Source organism: Oncorhynchus mykiss, chromosome 2 (genome assembly GCF_057628025.1).
Source record: "Oncorhynchus mykiss isolate SJ-2025 chromosome 2, ASM5762802v1, whole genome shotgun sequence".
NCBI classification, from domain to species: Eukaryota; Metazoa; Chordata; class Actinopteri; order Salmoniformes; family Salmonidae; genus Oncorhynchus; species Oncorhynchus mykiss.
In genome coordinates, this window is record NC_143023.1 from 76,266,770 (window position 1) to 76,292,377 (window position 25,608).

Below are 25,608 nucleotides of genomic sequence, written 5' to 3' on the forward strand. Positions count from 1 at the left end.
ACCATAACCCCACCGCCACCATGGGGCACTCGGTTCACAATGTTGACATCAGCAAACCACTCGCCCACTTGACGCCATACACAGGGCCTGCAGTTGTGAGGCCGGTTGGATGTACAGCCAAATTTTCTAAAACGATATTGGAGGCGGCTTATGGTGGAGAAATTAACATTCAGTTCTCTGGCAACAGCTCTGGTGGACATTCCTGCTGTCAGCATGCCAATTGCACACTCCCTCAAAACTTGAGACATCTGTGGCATTGTGTTGTGTGACAAAACTGCACATTTTTTAGAGATACACCTGTGTAATGATCATGCTGTTTAATCAGCTTTTTAATATGCTACACCTGTCAGGTGGATGGATTATCTTGGAAAGGAGAAATGCTCACTAACAGGGATGTAACCAAATTTGTGCACAGAATTTGAAAGAAATAAGCTTTTGTGCATATTGAAAATGTCTGCAATCTTTTATTTCAGCTCATGAAACATGGGGCCAACACTTTACATGTTGCGTTAAAAAAAAAAATTCAGTGTAGCATGACTGAGGCTACACGAGACAGACAGACAGAAGGGGGCGCTGGCCCTTCAACAACAGCCTTGGAGAGGTAGGCTATAGTGTGCGTGTGTGCGCGTGTCTGATGTAGAATGATTCACTTTTGGGACAACGTTAAAGCAGCCCAGCCCACCAATATCAGTCATGCTCGTGTGCGCTGTCCATTAATCCGTTTATTAATTTATCAAACTATCTATTTTATTACTATCACGCGATTTGCAGTTGTCCAGAGAGATGACGTTATTACTGCTTATACATTACGTAATGCACCGGCGGCTGGGAATCCCAATATTCATATTAAAAACAGAATATTCATACATTCAAACATACCGTTTTTAGCTTCTTCTGATAATAGTCTAATCTGTTCATATGGTATAGATCTGTCATAACATGTGGCTTTATATATACATTTTGTAGTGAGTGTTACGTTAAATGAAGAAGCGATACAGTGAGAGTGAGACATTCAGAGAAAAAGAGCAGGACAGGACAGACCGACAACCGCTTGGTCTCGCTCTGGGGTGGACCGCTACACGCGCACGAGACGCGGCAGAGCAGCGGCAGAGAAAGACTCAGCGGAGAACGGATTCCTCTGTGTACTGTACACCATAATAATTATTAGTATTAAAATTGTCGTTTCGCGGGTTCGTTATTAATAACCGTTTAGCGGGTAGAGTAGAGGAGAACTGTGCCGCTGTAACTAGAGTCTCTATGGCCGCTCTATCAGGAAGTGAGATGTGCGTCAAATACCTGATGTTCGCTTTCAACCTAATTTTCTGGGTGAGTCACTACTGTTCTATTAAAGCACCTGTGTTGGTTTGTGTGTGTGTGTGTGTGTGTGTGTGTGTGTGTGTGTGTGTGTGTGTGTGTGTGTGTGTGTGTGTGTGTGTGTGTGTGTGTGTGTGTGTGTGTGTGTGTGTGTTTGTGTGCGTGCGTGTGCGTGCGTGTGTGTATGCATTTGTGTGTGTGTGTGTGTGTTTGTGTGTGTATTAGTGTGGCTCGCAGACAACAGCAGGTTCATTCATAGAAATGTTATTTCTAAGGGTTTATTCCACACAGTATGGAGGTGGTGTACAGCAAGAGGATGATACAAGTGAGTGCGTGCGTAAGAACGATATACAGACTGACATATAAAGAGACATAGCGTGAAAGAGTGCAGCTGAGTGCAACTGTTGCATGTACTAACCTGTTCCTGGCATAATGATAGCCTACTCTCAACCCTTCAACATACTGTAGCAACCAAAAGATAGAGGCTATCTGTGTGTGTGTGTGTGTGTGTGTGTGTGTGTGTGTGTGTGTGTGTGTGTGTGTGTAGATGTATCTGTCTTGGAAGGGTTTGTCAGTATCTGCTTGGGGGAATTGGAATGATTTAGCTGGCCATGACTGGACTGAGAAGTGGCATCTTGTCTGTGACCGGTGGAATAATCTCCCTCACACACACACACGCACACGCACACACACACACACACTGGCCGAATAATCCCTGGTGGCTAAGTGACCCAGTTCTAGTGTGCACAGCATTTCAGTAATTCGACCTTGGTATGTGGTTGTGTCTGTTTTGTGTTTTGTCTTGGTGGGGTGTGTGACTGCGTGACACTTGTATGTGCAATACAGATGAATGTTTGTGTGTGTGTGTGTGTGTGTGTGTGTGTGTGTGTGTGTGTGTGTGTGTGTGTGTAGGGTAGTCTGTAGTGTGTGTACCCAACTGTGTGCAAGCAGCATAAATAGATTAAACAGACTAACTCAATCACTCACAGAGTAGACCAACTAAATCACTCACAGAGTAGACCAACTATATCAATCACAGTGTAGAACCCAGGTCGTCTGCATCCCTCCCTCCCTCCCTCCCTCCCTCCCTCCCTCCCTCCCTCCCTCCCTCCCTCCCTCCCTCCCTCCCTCCCTCCCTCCCTCCCTCCCTCCCTCCCTCTACCTCTCTTATCAGGTGACTTCAGGGTGTGACTTATACTCTCTACTACTTTCTCTGTCTATCGCTCTTTTGCTCTCTTTATCTCCTCTTTCTTTGTCTCTCTCACTCTCCATGAGGCTGTCTAGGGAAACAGGAGAGAAGTGTTCTGCTCTGTTACAGACAGAGATCACGTTAGTAACATGGCAGTGTTCGGAGGGATCAGGTGTGTGAAGTACATCATGTTTATCTTTAACTTTTTCTTCTATGTACGTCTACTTCACTTAGTGTGTGTGTGTGTGTGGGGGGGGGGGGAGACAGACGGATAGAGACGTAGCGTGAGAGAGTGCACCTGAGTGCAACTGTTGCATGTACCAACTTGCTCCTGGCATTATGATATTCTCAACAATACTTTAGCAATCGAAAGACAGAGGCTAGGTGTGTGTTTGTGCGTGTGTGTGTGTGTGTATGGTGAATGTTCACTTCCTCTTGAACTAGGCGATTTTCTCAGAGGGAAAACAGGTTCTGAGTAATCTACCGCGCCTCATTGAGTTTATCTGGCCTTTTTAGGTTTGGTCTGATCAGACATGTTATCCACACTGCTGAACAAGCACAAGCATATGCAAACGCACATACACACATGCACACATACACACACTTTGGTATGTGGTTGTGTGTGTGTTGTATGTTGTCTTGGTAGGGTATGCGACTGCGCGTGACGTGTGCATGCTCAATGCAGATGAAAGAACAGTGCGCCCCCTCTTGCATGATTCAGAGCATGTGTCTGTTATGTCTGCACACTGTGTTTACGGTGCTGAATTGAGACTTACTTTAGCACACAGTTAGACAGTGCTGTTATTGTTGGGTTATGCCTGATGTATTGTGATACGTGATTGATTGCTTCGTTCTGTAACGGTCAATCGAGTTTGAGATAAAGAATAACATGGTTGATTAGAAATCGCTGTCATGAAGTTAGCATGACTGTAGGTTGTTATGTATGGGTGTGTGTATCTTTTTGATAATTTCTGCAGCTGTTGACATTGTATTAGCAGTAGTGTGTGTGTGTGTGTGTGTGTGTGTGTGTGTGTGTGTGTGTGTGTGTTAAGGGTAGCCTATCTGTGGTCAGTAGAGTGTGGGCCTAACTGTGTGCAAGCAGTATAATTAGATTAAACAGACTATCTTAATCACTCACAGAGTAGTGTCTTAATGCAAATATAGTGTCTTATAAGCTAATGTGGGCTGGGCATACTGAAGATGCACGACATTATAATAATAAAATCAATCAAGTCAACCAAATCACAGAGTAGACCAACTAAATCACTTACAGAGTAGAACCCAGGTCGTCTGCAATCTTCTCTCCCTCCCTCCCTCCCTCCCCCTCTCCTCTACCTCTCTGATCAGGTGACTTCAGGGCGTGACTTATACTCTCTACTACTTTCTCTGTCTATCGCTCTTTGCTCTCTTTATCTCCTCTCTCTTTGTCTCTCTCACTCTCTGTGAGGCTGTCTAGGGAAATAGGAGAGAAGTGTTCTGCTCTGTTACAGACAGAGATCACGTTAGTAACATGGCAGTGTTCGGAGGGATCAGGTGTGTGAAGTACATCATGTTTATCTTCAACGTCTTCTTCTGGGTAGGTCTACTTAACTTAGCTTGAGTGTGTGTGTGCAGTGGCGTAAAATACTTTTACTTTACTACATTCCTAAAGAAAATAATGTACTTTTTACACCCTACGTTTTCCTTGACACCCAAAGGTACTTATTACATTTTAAATAATTAGCAGGACAGGAAAAGTGTCCAATTCACACACTTATCAAGAGAACACGTGGTCATCCCTACTGCCTCTGGTCTGGTGGACTCACTAAACACATGCATTGTTTGTAAATAATGTCTGAGTATTGGCGTGTGCCCCAGGCTATCCATACATTTTAAAAACGAGAAAATAATATTGTCTGCTTTGCTTAATATAAGGAGTTTTAAATTATTTATACTTTTACTTTTACTTTTGATACTTAAGTATATTTAGAACCAAATACTTTTAGACTTTTATTCAAGTAGTGGTTTACTCAGTAACTTTCACTTTACTTGAGGAACTTTCTATTTTGGTATCTCAAGTACGACTTTTGGGTATTTTCCCCACCACTGTGTGTGTGTGTGTGTGTGTGTGTGTGTGTGTGTGTGTGTGTGTGTGTGTGTGTGTGTGTGTGTGTGTGTGTGTGTGTACAGTGCATTCAGAAAGTATTCAGACCCTTTACTTTTTCCATATTTTCTTTGTTACAGCCTTATTCTAAAATGGATTAACTAAATAAAAATGATCATCAATCTACACACAATACCACATAACGACAAAAGCGAAAACAGTTTTTTTGACATTTTTACAATTCATTAAAAATATTAAAACAGAAATACCTTATTTACATAAGTATTCAGAACCTTTGCTATGAGACTCAAAATTGAGCTCGCATCCTGTTTCCAATGATCATCCTTGAGATGTTTCTACAACTTGATTGGAGTCCACCTGTGGTAAATGCAATTGATTGGACATGATTTGGAAAGGCACACACCTGTCTATATATGGTCCCACAGTTGACAATGCATGTCAGAGCAAAACCAAGCCATGAGGTCGCTCCAAGACAGGATTGTTTCGAAGGAACAGATCTGGGGAAGGGTACCATTGAAGGTCCCCTTATGTAACCAAGATGGAACTCATTGGCCTGAATGCCAAACTTCACGTCTGGAGGAAACTTGGCACTGTCTCTATGGTGAAGCATGGTGGTGGCAGTATCATGTGGTGGGGAAAGATGAACGGAGCCAAGTGAAAGATGAAAACCTGCTCCAGAGCCCTCAGGACCTCAGACCTCAGGACAATGACCCTAAGCAGGCAGCCAAGACAATGCAGGACTGGCTTCGGGACAAGTCTCTGAATGTCCTTGAGTGGCCCAGCCAGAGTCCAGACTTGAACCCGATCGAACATCTCTGGAAAGACCTGAAAATGGCTGTACAGCGACGCTCCCCATTCAACCTGACAGAGCTTGAAAGGATTTGCAGAGAAGAATGAGAGAAACTCCCCAAATGCAGGTTTACCAAGCTATGTAAATATGATATTTTACTTTTTTAAATTTCTAAAAACCTGTTTTTGCTTTGTCTTTATGGGATTTTGTGTGTAGATTTATTAGGAAAAAGTGAAGGGGTCTGAATTCTTTCTGAATGCACTGTATGTGTGTGGGAGTTTGTGCGTGTGTGTATGGGACAGAGACATACAAATAAATAAAGAGAGTCGCACACTCAATATACAAGCTCCCAGTATTTTATATGGGTGAACCACCATTGTTTCGGCATCAGTGTGCTATCACTGTGCCTTCTTCACCCTAAAGTGGTTTACCCAATACATTACTTGGAGCTTGTATATTGAGTGTGCGACTCTCTTTGCTTATTTTTATAGCATACAGTTTACTCCCCGTTAGTCAGCATCTCTACCAACGTCTTTTGGGTGCTCGCCAGCCCATGCTTTTTATTGGACAGAGACATACAGACAGATGGATAGAAACATAGTGTGAGAGAGTATAACTGAATGCAACTGTTGCATGTACCAACCTGCCCCTGGTGTAATGATTGCCTACTCTCAACAGTACAACAAAAGACAGAGGCTAGCCCATTAATCAAATTCAATGAATTATTACATTGTTCTCTACAATATTACAACCTTAATATGCTTGTACTTAACAATGTTGATTAAATAAGAACGTTAGTTTATTGTGACCATTGCTAGTTTAGACCGTGCAGCTCTTGGTTGCATATTTTGGCAACTGAAAACTGGAACCTACTTTTTTCGGGGAGGGTAGATATTGGAATACAGTCTGTTAGATTTTTTGAGGATAATATATATATATATAGGCTAAATCATGTTTTGTATTCTGCAGATTTCATTTAGAAAAAGCCCATGTTATCACAAGCGAACATGAAACCACAGCTTGTCAGTTGACGTTGGAAGTTAGAGCTGTTCTATTTAGCAGCATTTTGACCATGGCCGTAAAAACATTATATTCTCTCTAATCATGCTAAATTCTATGACTAAATCGTTGGTAACTTTTGAACTACATGTAGGGTTTGGACTATTATTTTTCAGATACAATGTTCTATTGAATGAAACGGTAATTTTATGGGTGAACACTAGGCTTGTGCGGTGTACCGTATACTGGGGTATTTGGAAAAAGTCACAGGATGGTTTTTCAATACTGTCAACACGTTTTTTTGTACATTTGAATATTTGTAGCTACTTTTTAAGTAAATACCTTCAGTCAACTTGTGCAATACGTCAGGAGATAAAGAACATTGCATTCTTAATTTCACCTGTTACATTATTATGAAGTTTATGGTAGTTCCCAGTCACATGTCACTTAGTGTTTGTTTACAAGCATACAACAGAGACTGGAGCCTTGTGAGTCACTCTGTTGTGCAGCATGCACCAGGTGATCTAATTACAGTATGGAATTCACAACTAATTGTTTGCGAGTTAGACATCTTATAACTATTAAGGTAACTGTCTAAAATGTGCTAAATGCTCTGCCGTTTTGCTAATTTAGTAGCTAGTTAGCCATCTAGCTAACGTAAACTCACCCCATTCTGTACAAATGTGCGTAACCGCGACATTCAAACGAGGCTGCAATGAAAACGAATGGGACTGTAGTGACTGTGTTGGCATCAAAATCTGGGATGTGAACTAAATTTCGATTCAGTGTTGATTGACATGGTAATGGACTAACAGTATTTGAGAAAAGATAAAAAAAACTGACCTCTGACGCTGTACGTTACATCGTGACGTGTCGCTACGTAACGCAGGCTGTAACAACAATATGTGGAAAAAGTCAAGGGGTGAGAATACTTTCTGAAGGCACTGTATATTTTTCTATGTGAGAGGTTATATACCTACTGTCAGTATATTAGGCTATGTGAGAGGTTATAGACATACTGTCAGTATATTAGGCTATGTGAGAGGTTATAGACCTACTGTCAGTATATTAGGCTATGTGAGAGGTTATAGACCTACTGTCAGTATATTAGGCTATGTGAGAGGTTATAGACCTACTGTCAGTATATTAGGCTATGTGAGAGGTTATAGTCCTACTGTCAGTATATTAGGCTATGTGAGAGGTTATAGACCTACTGTCAGTATATTAGGCTATGTGAGAGGTTATAGACCTACTGTCAGTATATTAGGCTATGTGAGAGGTTATAGACCTACTGTCAGTATATTAGGCTATGTGAGAGGTTATAGACCTACTGTCAGTATATTAGGCTATGTGAGAGGTTATAGTCCTACTGTCAGTATATTAGGCTATGTGAGAGGTTATAGTCCTACTGTCAGTATATTAGGCTATGTGAGAGGTTATAGACCTACTGTCAGTATATTAGGCTATGTGAGAGGTTATAGACCTACAGTCAGTTATGCTATATTCTATTTAACCCATCTGAATAGTACAGTTTCCTTGACTTGCCATTTGGAAGTCCCTGTCTTGTGATTGTTGAATTTGTATAGCATCTCACAATCATCACACATAACATATCCGGCACAGCTATGATCCTCTTTAACCACTTCACCAAATCTTTCCCAAACATTAGACTACTAATGATTTTCAACTCCATTTCGCAACTTTTCTCTTATTGAACTAAACACACACATCTTCCTTTTTGCCTCAGATGATCGACGTTAGGCAATTGGTGTTTATTTGGGACGCTAAAGTCAGGGGGGGGAGTCATCAGGCAAGGAGTCATCAGCAAGGTAGTCCTGCATGGTCCTAGGGCTCAGGTCGCGAGAGAGAGAAAGGAAGAAATAAAGAGAGAGAGAGTTAGAGAGAGCATACCGGTACATAAATTCACACAGGACACTGGATAAGACAGGAGAAATACTCCAGATATAACAGATTGACCCTAGCCCCCGACACATAAACTACTGCAGCATAAATACTGGAGGCTCAATATAGCATATAGATAGGAATTGCACAATAATTATACATTCATGGATTTTAATGCATTGTTTTCTATTTATTCAACCCGCCCGCCACCCACCTGCCCTTCAGCTACACAATATTTCATGACCCTAAACTTACCCGCTCATCACTAATGCTGATACACTCATACACACACACACCCTGGAGCAGATCACTATTCTCCATTGAGGCTAAAGTTAATAATTAGACTAAGGAGGCGGTTTGAGGAATGTGTGTGTGTATGTGTGTGTGTGGGACAGAGACATACAGACAGATGGATATAGCGTGAAAGAGTGCAACTGTGTGCAACTGTTGCATGTACCAACCTGTTCCTGGCTTAATGATACTCTCAACAATAAATAAAAATCTAGTCAGATGATAGAAGATGCCACATTTTTTTATTTTAAAGACAAAATTGGTGAGAATAGGAGTCACCCTTGGAAGTTGTTGCCCTCCCTGAAACAGTTGGGATATAGTGATGAACAGAAAACAAATTGCAAAAGCTTGGGTCTTGAGGTCAATGTGGAAATCACGTTTGACAAGGAAGTGGTTGCTGACAATCTCAAAACTTTTTTCACAACAGTTGCCTCAAATTTGGTTGAGAAGCTACTGGTTGTACTGGAGTGTATGGGAAGGGTCAGGTCGTGGGCTTTTACTCCAAGTGATTGCCTTTTCCTTTACAGCAGTGTCTCAGGTTGAAGTTGTCAAGAGACTGTCTGAACTAAACTGCTCTAAAGCTACAGGCCTCAACAATATCCCTGACAGGTTTTTAAGAGATGGAGCTAGACTTATTGTCCCTTGTGTCACCCATTTAATCAACATCTCTATTGAGCAGGGTAGTCCCCAAGTATAAAAAACTAGAGTGATCCCTATCCACAAGAAGGGCAGCAAAACAGACAAGGGAAACTATAGACCTGTATCCATTTTGAGTGTGCTGTCTAAAATGCTTGAAAAGTAATGTATGAAAGATTGAGGAATATACCAGCAAGAATAATCTTTAAAATGAACTACAGTCTGGTTTTAGAAAGTCCCACTCCACTGATAGAAATATCTGTGGAATGGTAATGCTGGATCTGCAGGCGTTTGGTATGGTTGATTATCGTATCAAATCAAATCAAAGTGTATTTGTCAAGTGCGCCGAATACAACAGGTGTAGCCCTTACAGTGAAATGCTTACTTACAGGCTCTAACCAACAGTGCAATTTCTAAGTAAAAAAATAAAGAAATACTAGGTATTAGGTGAACAATAGGTAAGTAAAGAAATAAAAACAACAGTAAAATCACAGTGAAAAATAACAGTAGCGAGGCCATATACAGTGGCGAGTCTATATACAGTAGCGTGGCTATATACAGTAGCGAGTCTATAACAGTAGCGTGGCTATATACAGTAGCGAGTCTATAACAGTAGCGTGGCTATATACAGTAGCGTGGCTATATACAGTAGCGTGGCTATATACACTAGCGAGTCTATAACAGTAGCGTGGCTATATACAGTAGCGAGTCTATAACAGTAGCGTGGCTATATACAGTAGCGTGGCTTTATAAAGGCACCGGTTAGTCAGGCTGATTGAGGTAGTATGTACATGTAGATATGGTTAAAGTGACTACGCATATATGATGAACAGAAGAGTAGCAGCAGCGTAAAAGAGGGTTTGGGGAGGGGGGGGAGACACACAATGCAAATCGTCCGGGTAGCCATTTGTTTACCTGTTCAGGAGTCTTATGGCTTGGGAGTAAAAACTGTTGAGAAGCCTTTTTGTCCTAGACTTGGCACTCTGGTACTGCTTGCCATGCGGTAGTAGAGAGAACAGTCTATGACTGGGGTGGCTGGGGTCTTTGACTATTTTTAGGGCCTTCCTCTGACACTACCTGGTATAGAGGTCCTGGATGGCAGGCAGCTTAGCCCCAGTGATGTACTGGGCCGTATGCACTACCTTCTGTAGTGCCTTGCGGTTGGAGGCCGAGCAGTTGCCGTACCAGGCAGTGATGCAACCAGTCAGAATGCTCTCAATGTTGCAGTTGTAGAACCTTTTGAGGATCTGAGGACCCATGCCAAATCTTTTTAGTTTCCTGGAGGGGAATAGGCTTTGTCGTGCTCTCTTCATGACTGTCTTGGTGTGTCTGGACCATTTTAGTTTGTTGGTGATGTGGACACCAAGGAACTTGAAGCTGTCAACCTGCTCCACTACAGCCCCGTCAATGAGAATAGGGGCGTGTTCGGTCCTCCTTTTCCTGTAGTCCACAATCTTCTCCTTAGTCTTTGTTACGTTGAGGGATAGGTTGTAATTCTGGCACCACCTGGCCAGGTCTCTGACCTCCTCCCTATCAGCTGTCTCATCGTTGTCTGTGATCAGGCCTACCACTGTTGTGTCGTCTGCAAACTTAATGATGGTGTTGAGTCGTGCCTGGCCACTCAGTCATGGGTGAACAGGGAGTACAGGGGGAGACTGAGGACGCACCCCTGAGGGGCTCCAGTGTTGAGGTTCAGCATGGCAGATGTGTTGCTACCTACCCTCACCACCTGGGGGTGGCCCGTCAGGAAGTCCAGGATCCAGTTGCAGAGGGAGGTGTTTAGCCCCAGGATCCTTAGCTTATTGATGAGCGTTGAGGGTACTATGATGTTGAACACTGAGCTGTAGTCAATGAATAGCATTCTCACGTAGGTGTTCCTTTTGTCCAGGTGGGAAAGGGCAGTGTGGAGTGCATTAGAGATTGCATCATCTGGGGATCTGTTTGGGCGGAAAGCAAATTGGAGTGGGTCTAGGGTTTCTGGGATAATGGTGTTGATGTGAGCCATGACCAGCCTTTCAAAGCACTTCATGGCTACGGACGTGAGTGCTACGGGTCTGTAGTCATTTAGGCAGGTTGCCTTCATGTTCTTGGGCACAGGGACTATGGTGGTCTGCTTGAAACATGTTGGTATTACAGACTTAATCAGGGACATGTTGAAAATGTCAGTGAAGATACCTGCCAGTTGGTCAGTACATGCACATGTCCTGATAATCCGTCTGGCCCTGCAGCCCTGTGAATGTTGACCTGTTTAAAGGTCTTACTCACTTCAGCTACGGAGAGCGTGATCACACAGTCGTCCGGAACAGCTGATGCTTTCATGCATGCCTCAGTGTTGCTTGCCTCGAAGCGAGCATAAAAGGGATTTAGCTCATCTAGTAGGCTCATGTCACTGGGCAGCTCACTGCTGTGCTTCCCTTTGTAGTCTGTAATAGTTTGCAAGCCCTGCCACATAAGACGAGCATCTGAGCCTGTGTAGTACGATTAAATCTGAGCCCTGTATTGACACTTGTCTGTTTGATGGTTTGTTGGAGGGCATAGCGGGATTTCTGATAAGCTTCCGGGTTAGAGTCCCGCACCTTTAATTTTTGCTTGTAAGCAGGAATCATGCAGATAGATTTGTGGTCGGATTTACCAAATGGAGGGTGAGGGAGAGCTTTGTACGTGTCTCTGTGTATGGAGTACAGATGATCTAGATTTTTTTTTAAACTCTGGTTGCACATTTAACATGTTGATAGAAATTAGGTAGAACTGATTTAATTTCCCTGCATTAAAGTATCAGGCCACTAGGAGCACCGCCTCTGGGTGAGCGGTTTCCTGTTTGCTTATTTCCTTATACAGCTGACTGAGTGCGGTCTGTGGTGGTAAATAGACAGCCATGGAAAGTATAGCTGAAAACTCTCTAGGCAAATAGTGTGGTCTGCATTTTATCACAAGATACTCTACTTCAGGTGTGCAAAATCTAGAGACTTCCTTAGTATCATGCTCTACAAGTGAAAAGCCTTTGGTTTAAATAGCAGGGCAATTGACTGGGTTAAGTCCTATTTAACAAGAAGAGACTAAATGGTGTATGTTAATAGAAAACATTCTAGTGCAAAGGGGATTAGCTGTGGGGCCACAGGGAGCATCCTTGGCCCTCTTCTATTCCTACTGTACATTAACAATATGAAATCAGCCTGCTCTCGTTATTTGTTTTTGCATGCTGATGACTCTGCTCCACTGGTGTCCCATGTGTCACGATCGTTATAATAAGTGGACCAAAGCGCAGCGTGATCTGGGTTCCACATCTTTTTATTACTAAGTGAAACTCACAGCAAAACAAAACAATAAATCTCAACTGAACCGTGCCGCTAACAATAGTGCTAACAGGCAACTATCCATAGTCAAGATCCCACAAAACACAAAGGGAAAATGGCTGCCTAAATATGATCCCCAATCAGAGACAACAATAAACAGCTGCCTCTGATTGGGAATCATACCAGGCCAACAAAAATATAAATCACCTAGATGACCCACCCTAGTCACACCCGACCTAACCAACATAGAGAATAAAGAGCTCTCTATGGTCAGGGCGTGACACCATGAGAACAAAGCCTCAGAAGAAGAGATCCTCAGTGCAGAGTTATCCAATATCAGTAAATGGCTTTCAGATAATAACATTTAAAAAATGATCTGCATCTTAAAAACAGAATCCATCTTATTTGGTTCCAGAGTAAAGCTTGCAGGGTCCCCTGGTTTAAGTATCAAAGTGAGCAAGTGCCAAACTCATTCCACGAAGGGATGAGTGTCTGCGGATTTTCACTCCACCCTTGTACTTGATTGATTAATTAAGGTCACTAATTAGTAAGGATGTCCCCTCACCTGGTTGTCTAGGTCTTATTTGAAAGGAAAAAACTAAAACCCGCAGACACTCGGCCCTCCATAGAATGAGTTTGACACCTGTTGTGGAAAATTACATAAAACATTGTTACATACATAACATGCTATCCAGTGTTTTACTGCATAAAGAATAGTCTGGTTTTATGCCAGTGTTTTTTCTAACCTGATACAAACTTGTCTTTGTGTGACTTAGTCAATAGACTGGGCGTATAGCTAAGATCCATTTAGGTGCGACCTCAGCATGTGAGACATCCTGTGTGTTTACTATCTGCAGGAAGTCAGCTATGTGGAACCTTGCAGGTAGGATCACATTATAGTGTGAACTGTGACAAAACGCTGTTATACTGTTGAGCCCTTGTGCTATCAACCTCGGCCTCTTAATCTGCACAGACAAACCAATCGCCTTTTACACTTTATTCCGCCCCTGTTTCCATCTGCTAATCTGCCACATAATCAAAAGAGGTTGTACTTTTTCAATAAAAGCAGAGACCCGTATAAGGGCACAAGGCAAGACCCAGATGCAGACACAGGAGGCAAATGGTTTGAGTCATTCCAAAAGGGGTTGGCAAGAGAACAGGCAAAAGTGGACAGGCAAAAGTCAAAACCGTTCTGAGTTGAGGTACAGTGTGGCAGACAGGCTCGAGGTCAGGGCAGGCAGAATGGTCAGGCAGGCGGTACAGAGTCCAGAAAACAGGCAAGGGTCAAACACAGGAGGACTAGTAAAAGAGAAAAGAAAAGGCAGGAGCACAGGAAAAACACACTGGTTGACTTGGAACATACAAGACAAACTGGCACAGAGAGATAGGAAACACAGGGATAAATACACTAGGTATAACAAGAAACACCTGTAGGGGGTGGAGACTATAACAAGGACAGGTGAAACTGATCAGGGTGTGACAACCCGACTATGTTTAGCTTTCAACACTGAACCATTCCTGGCGATGGTGGATTGCATACTTTTTGCAAATCTAATAATATTGTTGTTTTAAGAATCTGCAGTCTCTCTTCCTATAGAATTTCTCTGACACACATCTGCCCTAAAGGTTTTAACAAAGATAAACCACAAAATTACATTCCTAACTCTGACCTTAAAATATCTAGAGCTGCCACTTTCAAGAAATCCCGCTATGCCTTCTGACGAACCAACAAACAGGCAAATCATCAATACAGGACTAAGATTGAATCGTACTACACCGGCTTCGACGCTCGTCGGATGTGGCAGGGCTTGCAAACTATTACGTACAACAAAGGGAAGCACAGCCGCGAGCTGCCCAGTGACACGAGCCTAACAGACAAGCCAAATCACTTTTACAGTGGCATGAAAAAGTATGTGAACCCTTTGTAATTACCTGTATTTCTGCATAAATTGGTCATCAAATTTGTTCTGAACTTCATCTAAGTCACAACAATAGACAGACAGTGTACTTAAACTAATAACACACAAATTCTTGTATTTTTCTCGTCTATATTGAATACATAATTTAAACATTTACAGTGTAGGTGTGACGGTCGTCATAATGAGAAGACCAAGGCGCAGCGTGATAAGGGTACATCTCTTTTAATAAAAAGAACGAACACTGAACAAAACTATACAAAACAACAAAACGGACCGTGACGCTATATGACTAGTGCAAACAGGCAACAAAACATAGAATAACAACCCACAAAATAACAAAGAAATATGGCTACCTAAATATGGTACCCAATCAGAGACAATGATAAACAGCTGCCTCTGATTGAGAACCAATTTAGGCAACCATAGACATATAAACACCTAGACTAGAAAACCCCTAGACATACGAAAACCCATAGACATACAAAAACTAAACAAACCACCCTTGTCACACCCTGACCTAGCCAAATAATAAAGAAAACAAAGATGACCAAGGTCAGGGCGTGACAGTAGGCTAGAAAAAGTATGTGAACACCTAGGCTAAGGACTTCTCCAAAAGCTAATTGGAGTCAGCTAACCTGGAGTCCAAACAATGAGACGAGATTGGAGATGTTGGTTAGAGCTGCCTTGCCCTATAAAAAACACACAAAAAAATGGTTTGCTATTCACAAGAAGCATTGCCTGATGTGAACCATGCCTCGAACAAAAGAGATCTCAGAAGACCTAAGATGAAGAATTGTTGACTTGCATAAGGCTGAAAAGGGTCAAGGGCCAATTGAAGCTCAACAGAAGTTGGGTAATGCAACAGGACAACGACCCAAAACACAGAAGTAAATCAACAATAGAATGGCTTCAACAGAAGAAAATGCGCCTTCTAGATTGGCCCAGCCAGAGTCCTGACCTCAACCCAATTTGAGATGCTGTGTCATGGCCTCATTAGAGCAGTTCACACCAGACATCCCAAGAATATTTCTGAACTGAAACAGTTTTGTAAAGGGGAATGGTCGAAAATTCCTCCTAACCATTGTGCAGGTCTGATCCACATCTACGGAAAATGTTTGGTTGAGGTTATTGCTGCCAAAGGAGGGTCAACCAGTTATTAAATCCAAGGGTTCATATACTTTTTCCACCCTGCACTGTGAATCTTTACACGGTGTGTTCAATAATGACATATAATTGTTTGTGTACTATTAGTTTAAGTAGACTGGGTTTGTCTATTGTTGTGACCTAGATGCAGATCAGATCAAATGTTATGACCAATTTATGCAGAAATCGAGGTATTTCCAAAGGGTTCACATACCTTTTCTTGCCCCTGTATGCACACTTCGAGGCAAGCAACACTGAAGCATGCATGAAAGCGTCAGCTGTTCCGGACAAATGTGTGATCACGCTCTCCGTAGCCTATGTGAGTAAGACCTTTAAACAGGTCAACATTCATAGGGCCGCAGGGCCAGACGGATTACCAGGACATAAACTCCGAGCATGCGCTAACCAACTGGCTATAGTGTCTTCACTCACATTTTCAACTTGTCTCTGACCGAGTCTGTAATACCAACATGTTTCAAGCAGACCACCATAGTGCCTGTGCCCAAGAACACGAAGGCAACCTACCTAAATGACTACAGACCCGTAGCACTCACGTCTGTAGCCATGAAGTGCTTTGAAAGGCAGGTCACGGCTCACATCAACACAATTATCATAGAAACTCTAGACCCACTCCAATTTGCATACCGCCCCAACAGATCCACAGATGATGCAATCTCTAATCATCAAATCAATAATTTGCACACCACACTTCCCTTTCCCACCTGGACAAATGGAACACCTACGTGAGAATGCTATTCATTGACTACAGCTCAGCGTTCAACACCATATCACCCTCAAAGCTCATCACTAAGCTAAGGACCCTTGGACTAAACCCCTCCCTCTTCAACTGGATCCGGGACTTCCTGACGGGCCACCCCCAGGTGGTAAGGGTAGGTAACTACACATCTGCCACACTGATCCTCAACACAGGGGCCCCTCAGGGTACGTGCTTAGTCCCCTCCTGCACTCCCTGTTCACCGATGACTGCATGGCAAAGCATGACTCCAACACCATCATTAAGTTTGCCGACGGCACAACAGTGGTAGGCCTGATCACTGACAGCGATGAGACAGCCTATAGGGAGGACGTAAGAGACCTGGCCGTGTGGTGCCAGGATAACAACCTCTCCCTCAACGTGATCAAGACAAAGGAGATGATTGTGGACTACAGAAAAAGGAGGACCGAACACGCCCCCATTCTCATTGACGGGGCTGTAGTGGAGCAGGTTGAGAGCTTCAAGTTTCTTAGTGGCCACATCACCAACAAACTATCATGGTCCAAACATACCAAGACAGTCGAGAAGAGTGCACGACAATGCCTGTTCCCTCTCAGGAGACTGAAAAGATTTGGCATGGGTCCTCAGATCTTCAAATTCTACAACTGCACCATCGAGAGCATTGCATCACTGCCTGGTATGGCAACTACTCAGCCTCTGACCTCAAAGCACTACAGAAGGTAGTGTGTACGGCCCAGTACATCACTGGGGCCAATCTTCCTGCCATCCAGGACTTCTATGCCAGGCAGTGTCAGAGGAAGGCCAAAAAATTGCCAAGGTCTCCAGCCACCCTAGTCATAGACTGTTCTCTCTGCTACTGCATGGCAAGAGGTACCGGAGCGCCAAGTCTAGGTCAAAATGGCTTCTTAACAGCTTCTGCCCCCAAGCCATAAGACTCTTGAACAGTTAATCTGTTTATTATCCATGCATAGTCACTTTACCTCTACCTACATGTACATATGACCTCAATTACCTTGGCTAACCGGTGCCCCCATACATAGACTCTGTACCGGAAGCCTCTGTACCAGAACCCCCTGTATATAGCCTCGCTGCTGTTATTTTATTGTTTCTCCTTAATTATTTGTTATATTTCTATTTGTATTCATTTTTTCTTAACTGCTTTGTTGGTTAAGGGCTTGTCAGTAAGCATTTCACTGTAAGGTCTACTACACCTGTTGTATTTGGCGCATGTGACTAATTTCTGAAAACCTGTTTTTGCTTTGTCATTATGAGGTATTGTGTGTAGATTGATGAGGGGAAAAAAATAAGGGGTCTGAATACTTCCTGAATCCACTGTAGGAATCGAAGGATAGAGGCTAGCTGTGTGTGTGTGTGTGTGTGTGTGTGTGTGTGTGTGTGTGTGTGTGTGTGTGTGTGTGTGTGTGTGTGTGTGTGTGTGTGTGTGTGTGTGTGTGTGTGTGTGTCTCACCTTGCCCTGGAATAGGTATGTGTGTGTATGATATCTAATATTTTGTGTCTGTGTGTCTGTGTTAGCTTGCAGGTACAGGAGTGCTGGCTATAGGGTTGTGGTTGAGGTTTGACCCAAAGACCAGAGGGCTGTTTGAAGGAGCAGAATCTCCCCATGTCTTCTTCACAGGTAATGCACACACTCACACATTTACCCACGCGCACACACACAAGCATGCACACACATACATGATCAAATATCACTGCAGGTGCTCTGATGGTGGTGTGTGTGTGTTTTTGTGTGTAGGTGTATATATCCTCATAATTGCAGGGTCATTAATGATGGTTGTTGGGTTCTTGGGATGCTGTGGAGCGATTCAGGAGTCACCGTGTATGCTGGGGCTGGTGAGTTAACCTCTATACCTCCTCTCCTCTTCTATCCTCTCCTGTCTTGTCCTCCCCTGTCTTCTCTTATCCTGTCTTCTCTCCTCTCCTCTCCTGTCCCCCTCTCCTCTCCTATCCTCTCCTGTCTTCTCCTCCCCTGTCTTCTCTTATCCTGTCTTCTCTCCTCTCCTCTCCTCTCCTCTCCTCTCCTCTCCTCTCCTCTCCTCTCCTGTCCTCCTCTCCTCTTTATCTTTATCTTTGTAGTCAGTTGGACTGTTGACTGTTGGGGCTGATAGTCTGATACTCTGTAACTTCAGTATACCACTGGTTACAGAACAGGTTCAAGGCCAGATCTCAGTGTCTCTGTCTTTCTGTCTCTCTGTCTCTCTCTTTTTTTCTCTCTTTCTATTTATAATTCTCTTTTCCAAAATCCCCCCTCAGCAGTGGTTTGTGTCAGGGGGCACATACACACACAAATGTTATATGCGTATCTCTCTCTTGCAGTTCTTCTTCTTCCTCCTCATCATATTCGCCATCGAGGTCGCCGCTGGAATCTGGGGGTTCTCCAACCAAAGCAAGGTGCCAAAACATGTTACATCCCCCGTTCTGTGTTACATTAAATCCCTTCCCCTGTTCTTCTCTTTGTTACATTAAAACCATTTCCCTACATTTTGTCACATTGCAACCCTTCCTCTACAGGTGGTTGATGACATCACTCAGTTCTACTTGGAGACATATCAGAACTACAAGAACACTTCACAGGACACACTGAGAGAGACACTCCGTCTCATACAGACTGGGGTAATCATGTAGTTAATGTGTTTGCTTGTGTGTGTATTGCCTAGGGGGTTGAGAGCAGAAACAAATGCCTTCCACATAAAAACAGTTGGACAAATAAGGTACCATTCTATTCTACCCTGTGTGTGTTACAGTTGGACTGCTGCGGACCAACAGGTTCCTTTGAGGACTTTGCCAAAGACACCTGTCCCCCAAGAGATGGGCTGGACAGCCTCATCACCAAGGTAACACCCTGATCTGTGATTGTGTTTGTGTTCAGGTGTTCCTCCTTCCACTTTGTGTAATGTCTACAGCCCCTCTGTGTGTGTGTGTGTGTGTGTGTGTGTGTGTGTGTGTGTGTGTGTGTGTGTGTGTGTGTGTGTGTGTGTGTGTGTATTTATTGCAGAGCTGTCCTGATGCTATAGATGAAGTGTTTGACTCCAAGCTGCACATCATAGGAGGAGTGGGCATCGCTATTGGAGTCATCTTGGTGAGACACACACACACACACACACACACACACACACACACACACACACACACACACACACAGTGAAACGGAAGACCATGTTAGCCCACAATGCCCCATTACTGACATACAGATAGAAAGGCTGACGGACAACCTCCCTACAATAGAGAACTCTTCATTTATTCTGCATTTCCCATTCTATTCCCCAGGTGTTTGGGATGATCTTCAGCATGCTGCTCTGCTGTGCCATTAGGAAGTCACGGGAGATCGTCTGATGATGTTATCATTACCATGACGATGCCTTTTAATGTTGCATGATGTCATTCCTAGTCACATGACTTTTGTTTACTTGTTGAGAAAGGTCGGCCAATGAGTACTTTAGATCCCCTAACCTCTGTAACAAGGATCTGTACACCTGGTGATCCAGGGGTTTAGCCTGAGGACGGTGCTGCGCAGAATCACCCTGTATCCTAAACATCTACTCATGAAGTGATCTAGGTTAGCAAATATGTGCAGTTCCTTTCTCAGGCTGATCCTCTCTAACATGGAATCTGTCCAGTGCTAAGGTCGACACTCCTAAATCATCATGGTGATGTCACTGTTCACTGATTGGCCCTGTGAGAAACTGGTTCAGGAAGTGAAATAAACATAACACATTTGTGATTTATGATGAATTAAGAGATCTATGAATAGTAGTCTAGAGGTGTCATAAACAAATGTTTTTGTAATATGAACAGACTTTCAATTACCACAACTGCTCAATGATTTAAATTAAACTCTTGATGAAATAATGTCATGACAATGTAAGCAACATGTATTCTATTAATGATTGTAATAATATTGTATTGTGATCACATTTCTACCAAAATAACATCTGAAGGACCAGGGGCGGTCCTAAGACAACTCCCTATAGCAAAGCCACTCAATCTATACCATTCCTTAGCAAGAACCAATTAAATCAGCACATTGTGACAAGTTCCCAATGATATTGCAGGCTGTGGTCTGTGGTGAACGTGGTTCTAAGTGTTATAGAGGAGCAGCCTGGTCGCTCCAGTAGAGTACAAGAACCCCTCTTTCTCTTGATCTCTCTCTCTCTCCCTCTCACACTCTCTCTCCGTACTCTCTTTCTCTACCCAATTTGAAAACGCCTTGAAGTCTCTGACTCTTTTTATAAAGTTTATTTTTATTTGTGACCAAGTTTTTGGTGAGTTGTAGTCAGTTTTACAGTATATTTAGATCTCTGTTAGATTACAGTGACTTTTATAACATCCATGCCATTTCACACTGGTCTGGTTGGTTGATGCACCAAAACAAATGAGCCAAATAAACTGTAACCTCTGAACCTAATTCTGGTCTTGTGTGTGTGTGTGTGTGTGTGTGTGATTGAGAGAGAGAGTAAAACATGTCTGTCAGCTTTCACAGCTTCCTGCTACTGTGGAAAATAACAACCTGATCTCATTAGCCTCTCCTTCTTTTATCGCTCTCTCTCTCTCTCTCTCTGTAATGAGTTACACGCACGTGTGTGTAGTTAGAGTTTAACTTGAGTGTTTAGTTTAGATCCATGTGTTGGCTAAACCTCAGCCTTGGTAACAGTTGTTAGGGCTGGAACCGGTAAGACAGTTGGGCGTCAGCCTCCACGTCCTTATAAAAGACCACACATCAGTGTGTGTGTGTGTGTGTGTGTGTGTGTGTGTGTGTGTGTGTGTGTGTGTGTGTGTGTGTGTGTGTGTGTGTGTGTGTGTGTGTGTGTGTGTGTGTGTGTGTGTGTGTGTGTGTGTGTACATTAACCCTAACCATACAGTGTACTTACAAATGTCTGTGCAAGAGTGAAGGTTTCCTGTGAGGGAGTAACGGTTAATGTGATTAGATGTTAATTATTTGACTAGGCTACCTGTATTTAACATTGTGTTGTTATTTTGCTGAACACTAGATGGTTTAATTTAATTTTTGGCAGTGAAACGAGGCTACTCAGGATAGAAAAACCTCATCCAAATGTATAGCCCCGTTGGAAAATATAAATGTACCGTTTGAAAATGTGAAGAAAAAAAACATGTCATTTTATATTTTGTAATTTTTAAAATGTGAATCACATTTTTATTTGGCGTACCCCCAACGGCATTGCGCGTACCCCTGGGGAATGCCAGTTTGGGAATACCTGCTTTGGAACAATAACATCTTCAGCTTTCTAATTGTGCACGTATGTTGCAATATCACACTCACAGCAACACTTAAAGACATAATAAAAAACATGTCCAGATGGCTGAGACAGATACGTTTCGTATGTGTGTGTGTGGCCCTAATCTCAGCTTTAGGCTGCTCTTAGGCTATGTTTGGAAAACCCTTTTTACAACAGATACTGTACACAGGCCTACTGACCTTTCATGGACACTGCCTGACATTGCATGTGGTCTTAATAAAAGGAATTACGCTCATGTTTATGTCTTTACTGTGATAGAACTGACCCATTCAAATGTTGTGTATTTAGGAACAGAATAATCATCAGGTTTTAATTGAAGAGAATTAACACAGTCGACTTTGACAGTAAATACCTTTTATTGTGCTAATGTCAAATCAACAATGGTGGACCAATACATATAATTACATATTATGACTAATTTAGTCGGAAGTCTTTTGAAAAATAACATCTTCAGCTTTCTAATTGTGCATGTAGGTTGCAATATCACACTCACAGTAACACTTAAAGACATAATCAAAACGTGTCCAGATGGCTGAGATACGTTTTGTGTGTGTGAGAGAGAGAGAGAACGAGAGAGAGAGAAAGAAACATTGAGCTTTTCTCTCTCAGAGATGTCCCCAAAAAGGGAAGACAAGATACAGAGGAGGGTATAGTTTGAAATGAATCAACAATCCTATGGAGATGATTACGATTAGTCAATTAAATCACAGTTGATAATGAGAATGTATTGATGGAACTTTAATAATGCAAGTACATTTGCATGGTGCCTCACTAATATGTTATTATCATCCAATTTGATCTATCAAATACTTGCACTTTAAGCAATGGACCGTCGTGGTTTGAAGCTGGAGGCTGCTTGGTCTAGTCAATAGAAGGTTTATTACAATGTTAAACAGTATGTTTCTTTAGCTATTCGCAACATTTACTGATTTTTTACTGATTTTCTATTTTCTTTACTTTTCCAATTGTATAAGCAACTGGACTCTTCATTACCACACAGTCTCACACAGGTGCAGAAGGGGAAGTTCGCCAGGTGGCCATTCTGGGCTGTAATCCTACAGAGGCTCTGTCAGTCACTTCTGACCTAACCACCTGCAGGTGTAGCATATTTCCAGATTAACCAAGTTGTTGTTGTTGAGGCGGGCATATTGACTTTAGATCTCCCCATGAGGCTGAGCTAAGCCCTGTTAGGTCTTACTCAAGGTACAGACAGGACAGACACTGATAAAAGCTCAAACCAGATTTATTGCACCCAACTGGATGCTCAGCTGCATAGCATAACATACAAGTCAGAGAGTGAGAGCGAGAGAGATATGTTATTTTCTTTTTATACATATATTTAAAAACAAATGTGAATCACATTTTTATATTTATAACCACCACACTTAGCGGAGTTCCCTCCCTTGTATGGCTAAAAAAAAACAATGTTTTGCTGGGAAGAAACTAGGTCAGCTCCTCTTTGTCGGTGTTGTCGAGTCTAGAACTTCCGTGGGCAAGGATGTGTGTGCATGTGAAATAAGGCTGCAGTTAGAGTGTTGTTGAGGGTGGCCTCTCTGGCCCACTTCCAAGATGTTTCCTCCCTCTTCAACTGTTGTTCTTACATCAATGTTGAGTTCCACCACCACTTCCCCTTGCCCTACAAGTCACAGAAACTAACTTGGCTTAACAGGAACCAAGACCCGACTGTTGCTATTTTGCCTAGTAGAATCTTAATATACAGCATTTACAGTGTTCGACCTGCGACTTTCTGTACTTTCCCTTGTCTCTACAATAACACACATAAGCTCCTCATAACAAGATAACTACTACTAATGAGCTAATAATACAATACAAAATGGGCTCAAGTCAAATGGTTTCCATTAGTTTGTACCCCTGGAAGCTGGACTGCATCCCATTTCCCCCTCCCACTGCCCATCTTGTCCCCCTGGAGGTAAACAAACAACTTCAGGTGTCTGCATTAGGTCAGGCTCCACTGGACAAAGGCTCTAGCTTGTCCTCCATAGGGTTCAACAACTGACTTTAGTTTTATGGTTTAACCCTTCTCCTACAATTTACATGACACCATGGAAATCTAAATATCATAATAAAAACATCCCCATCAGAATCTATCTGTTTAAGCTAGAGATAACAGTTTGTATGGGCTGCATCTCAATCCACCACATCCACCGATATCGCCCTTCTTCATCTGCGGTGAAAGGTGACAGTGCTAGAGCGGTGTTTGTCAGATCATGAGACATCCTGAAAAGCGGTCTTCTCACAAAAATGTCTAAAGCGTCCAAACTGGTTGGCCCACCTCTATTAACCTCTCTGTGGAACATTGAGACTCTTACGAACCCCATGTTGTTCTTCGTTTTTCTCTACAACCCCCACAAGTGTCTTGGGACTCGTCTGAAGTCGGTACAGCCTCTTTTGCCAACTTCTGTCTGTAGTATCCAAACGCTTTGGGCTACACATTAATATGTTAGCTTAGTAGAACCCCGCCTCCCCCGGCTTAGACAGGGCTTACACTCTGTGAACTACCCCCGCTATGGTACATAATGGTCCATTATGGTCCATTATGGTCCATTATGCCCATGGTGCCGGTGCTACGGCTAGCCTACTCCCAGGTCAGAGAGAACCTGGTGAAGCCCTCCCACCCAAGATCATCTGCCTCCTGGCCTGTGGAAGACTGGACTGCCGCTACGAAGGACCAGCCAACAAACTGTACAAGGACTCTACTCACACTGGTGAGGGGCTGGGGGTGGGGAAGAGCGGGAGAGAAGGAGAGAAGGAGAGAAGGAGAGAAGGCGAGAAGGAGAGAAGGAAATTGGGGAGAGAGAGAGAGAGAAAAAGAGAGAGGATTAGATGTTCTATATTCATTGTGATTGTGTACTGTTGTCAGGGTGACTGATGACATTGTGGCTATGGCGAGATCCTCCTCTCACATCATCAAGAAGAACAGCATCATAGAGCAGTTCCCATGCTTAATTGTCATGTATGTGTTTATGACTGCCTGCGTGTGTGTGTGTGTGTGTGTGTGTGCACGTGTGTCCAACCTGTGTTTCTAACTGATCTTTTTATGTCTGACCAGGCTGAACATCAAGTCCATCATCAACATGCTTTCACCTGGGGAGCATGCTCACTGTGGCCCACCTCTGCAGCCAGACACTGGATTCACCTACTTCCTACAAACCTTTATGGAAAATGATAGTACGACTGTACTGTATTGATACCTATCTCTAATACACATAACATGAGGATAGTCTCTGAGGTCTTATGTAAATTAAATATGTGTTTGTGTCTATTTTTCTCTGTGTGTGAGCTTATGTTGTAGCCTTCATTTTTCTTCAATTTTGGCATGCCAGACTTTGATGTGTCGTCTGTCATGGGGATGATGGATGGAGTGAAGATGCTAACCTATGGTGTGAAAAAGGGGAAGGTGGCTGTGCACTGTCGAGCAAGTTTGGAAAAGACGTGTGGGAATTTTACTGTATGATAATACAGTTCTCAGTACATAAATAGTCTGTTTATATTGTTTAGCTCATTTAGAATATACAGTACATTTGTATTTGTATTTATCAAGGATCCCCATTACTCTTCCTGGGGTCCAGCAAAATTAAGGCAGTTATATACAATAAAAAATATTACAAGACATTACATTTCATAACACTTTACCCAATACATTTAGTGTGTTCTTTCAGGTCACTACTCTACTATCACATATTTACAATACAACATCCATGTGTACATGTGTGTAGAGTGCATGTCTTATCATGTGTTTATTCAACAGGTGGTTCTAAACCTGAATTCTGATTGGTTTAAACAGCATTCCAGTCGGTATCTATTCCACAAGATACCTCAGGCTAAATCTATTACATTAAAATACCTATTTACTCTGCTCCATCTGACAGCGCAATCCAATGTTTCATCAGCCCAGCCAGGCAATTTATAAACTTGATTATAAAAAGTATCTAGACATTATCTCACATTAATTTTAGACTAACATTTAGTTTTCAACAGCAGAGATTTTTATAAACCTT

The 25,608-nt window shown here is 42.7% G+C and overlaps 1 protein-coding gene and 1 long non-coding RNA gene across 5 annotated transcripts; both read left to right on the plus strand.

The window, feature by feature from the left end:
• Window positions 1–648: 648 nt before the first annotated feature.
• cd9a (CD9 molecule a) lies at window positions 649–20,739 on the plus strand. Of its 4 annotated transcripts, XM_090208221.1 has the most exons (9): window positions 1,140–1,326; window positions 3,960–4,079; window positions 17,850–17,952; window positions 18,070–18,167; window positions 18,651–18,725; window positions 18,846–18,947; window positions 19,079–19,168; window positions 19,330–19,413; window positions 19,602–20,739. In XM_090208221.1, exons 1-9 carry the CDS (start codon window positions 1,258–1,260, stop codon window positions 19,665–19,667), a joined length of 807 nt encoding a protein of 268 aa, XP_090064347.1. In that variant the 5' UTR covers window positions 1,140–1,257; the 3' UTR covers window positions 19,668–20,739. The 4 variants fall into 4 exon arrangements, with proteins under 4 accessions (XP_036811764.2, XP_090064347.1, XP_036811768.2 ...); XM_036955869.2 differs by lacking the exon at window positions 3,960–4,079 and having other exon boundaries at window positions 649–1,326; XM_036955873.2 differs by lacking the exon at window positions 1,140–1,326 and having other exon boundaries at window positions 3,939–4,079.
• Window positions 20,740–24,095: 3,356 nt separating this feature from the next.
• LOC149985235 (uncharacterized) lies at window positions 24,096–24,871 on the plus strand. The gene is made up of 2 exons (XR_016488394.1): window positions 24,096–24,315; window positions 24,660–24,871. It is a non-coding gene; the product is annotated as an uncharacterized LOC149985235 (long non-coding RNA).
• Window positions 24,872–25,608: the final 737 nt, after the last annotated feature.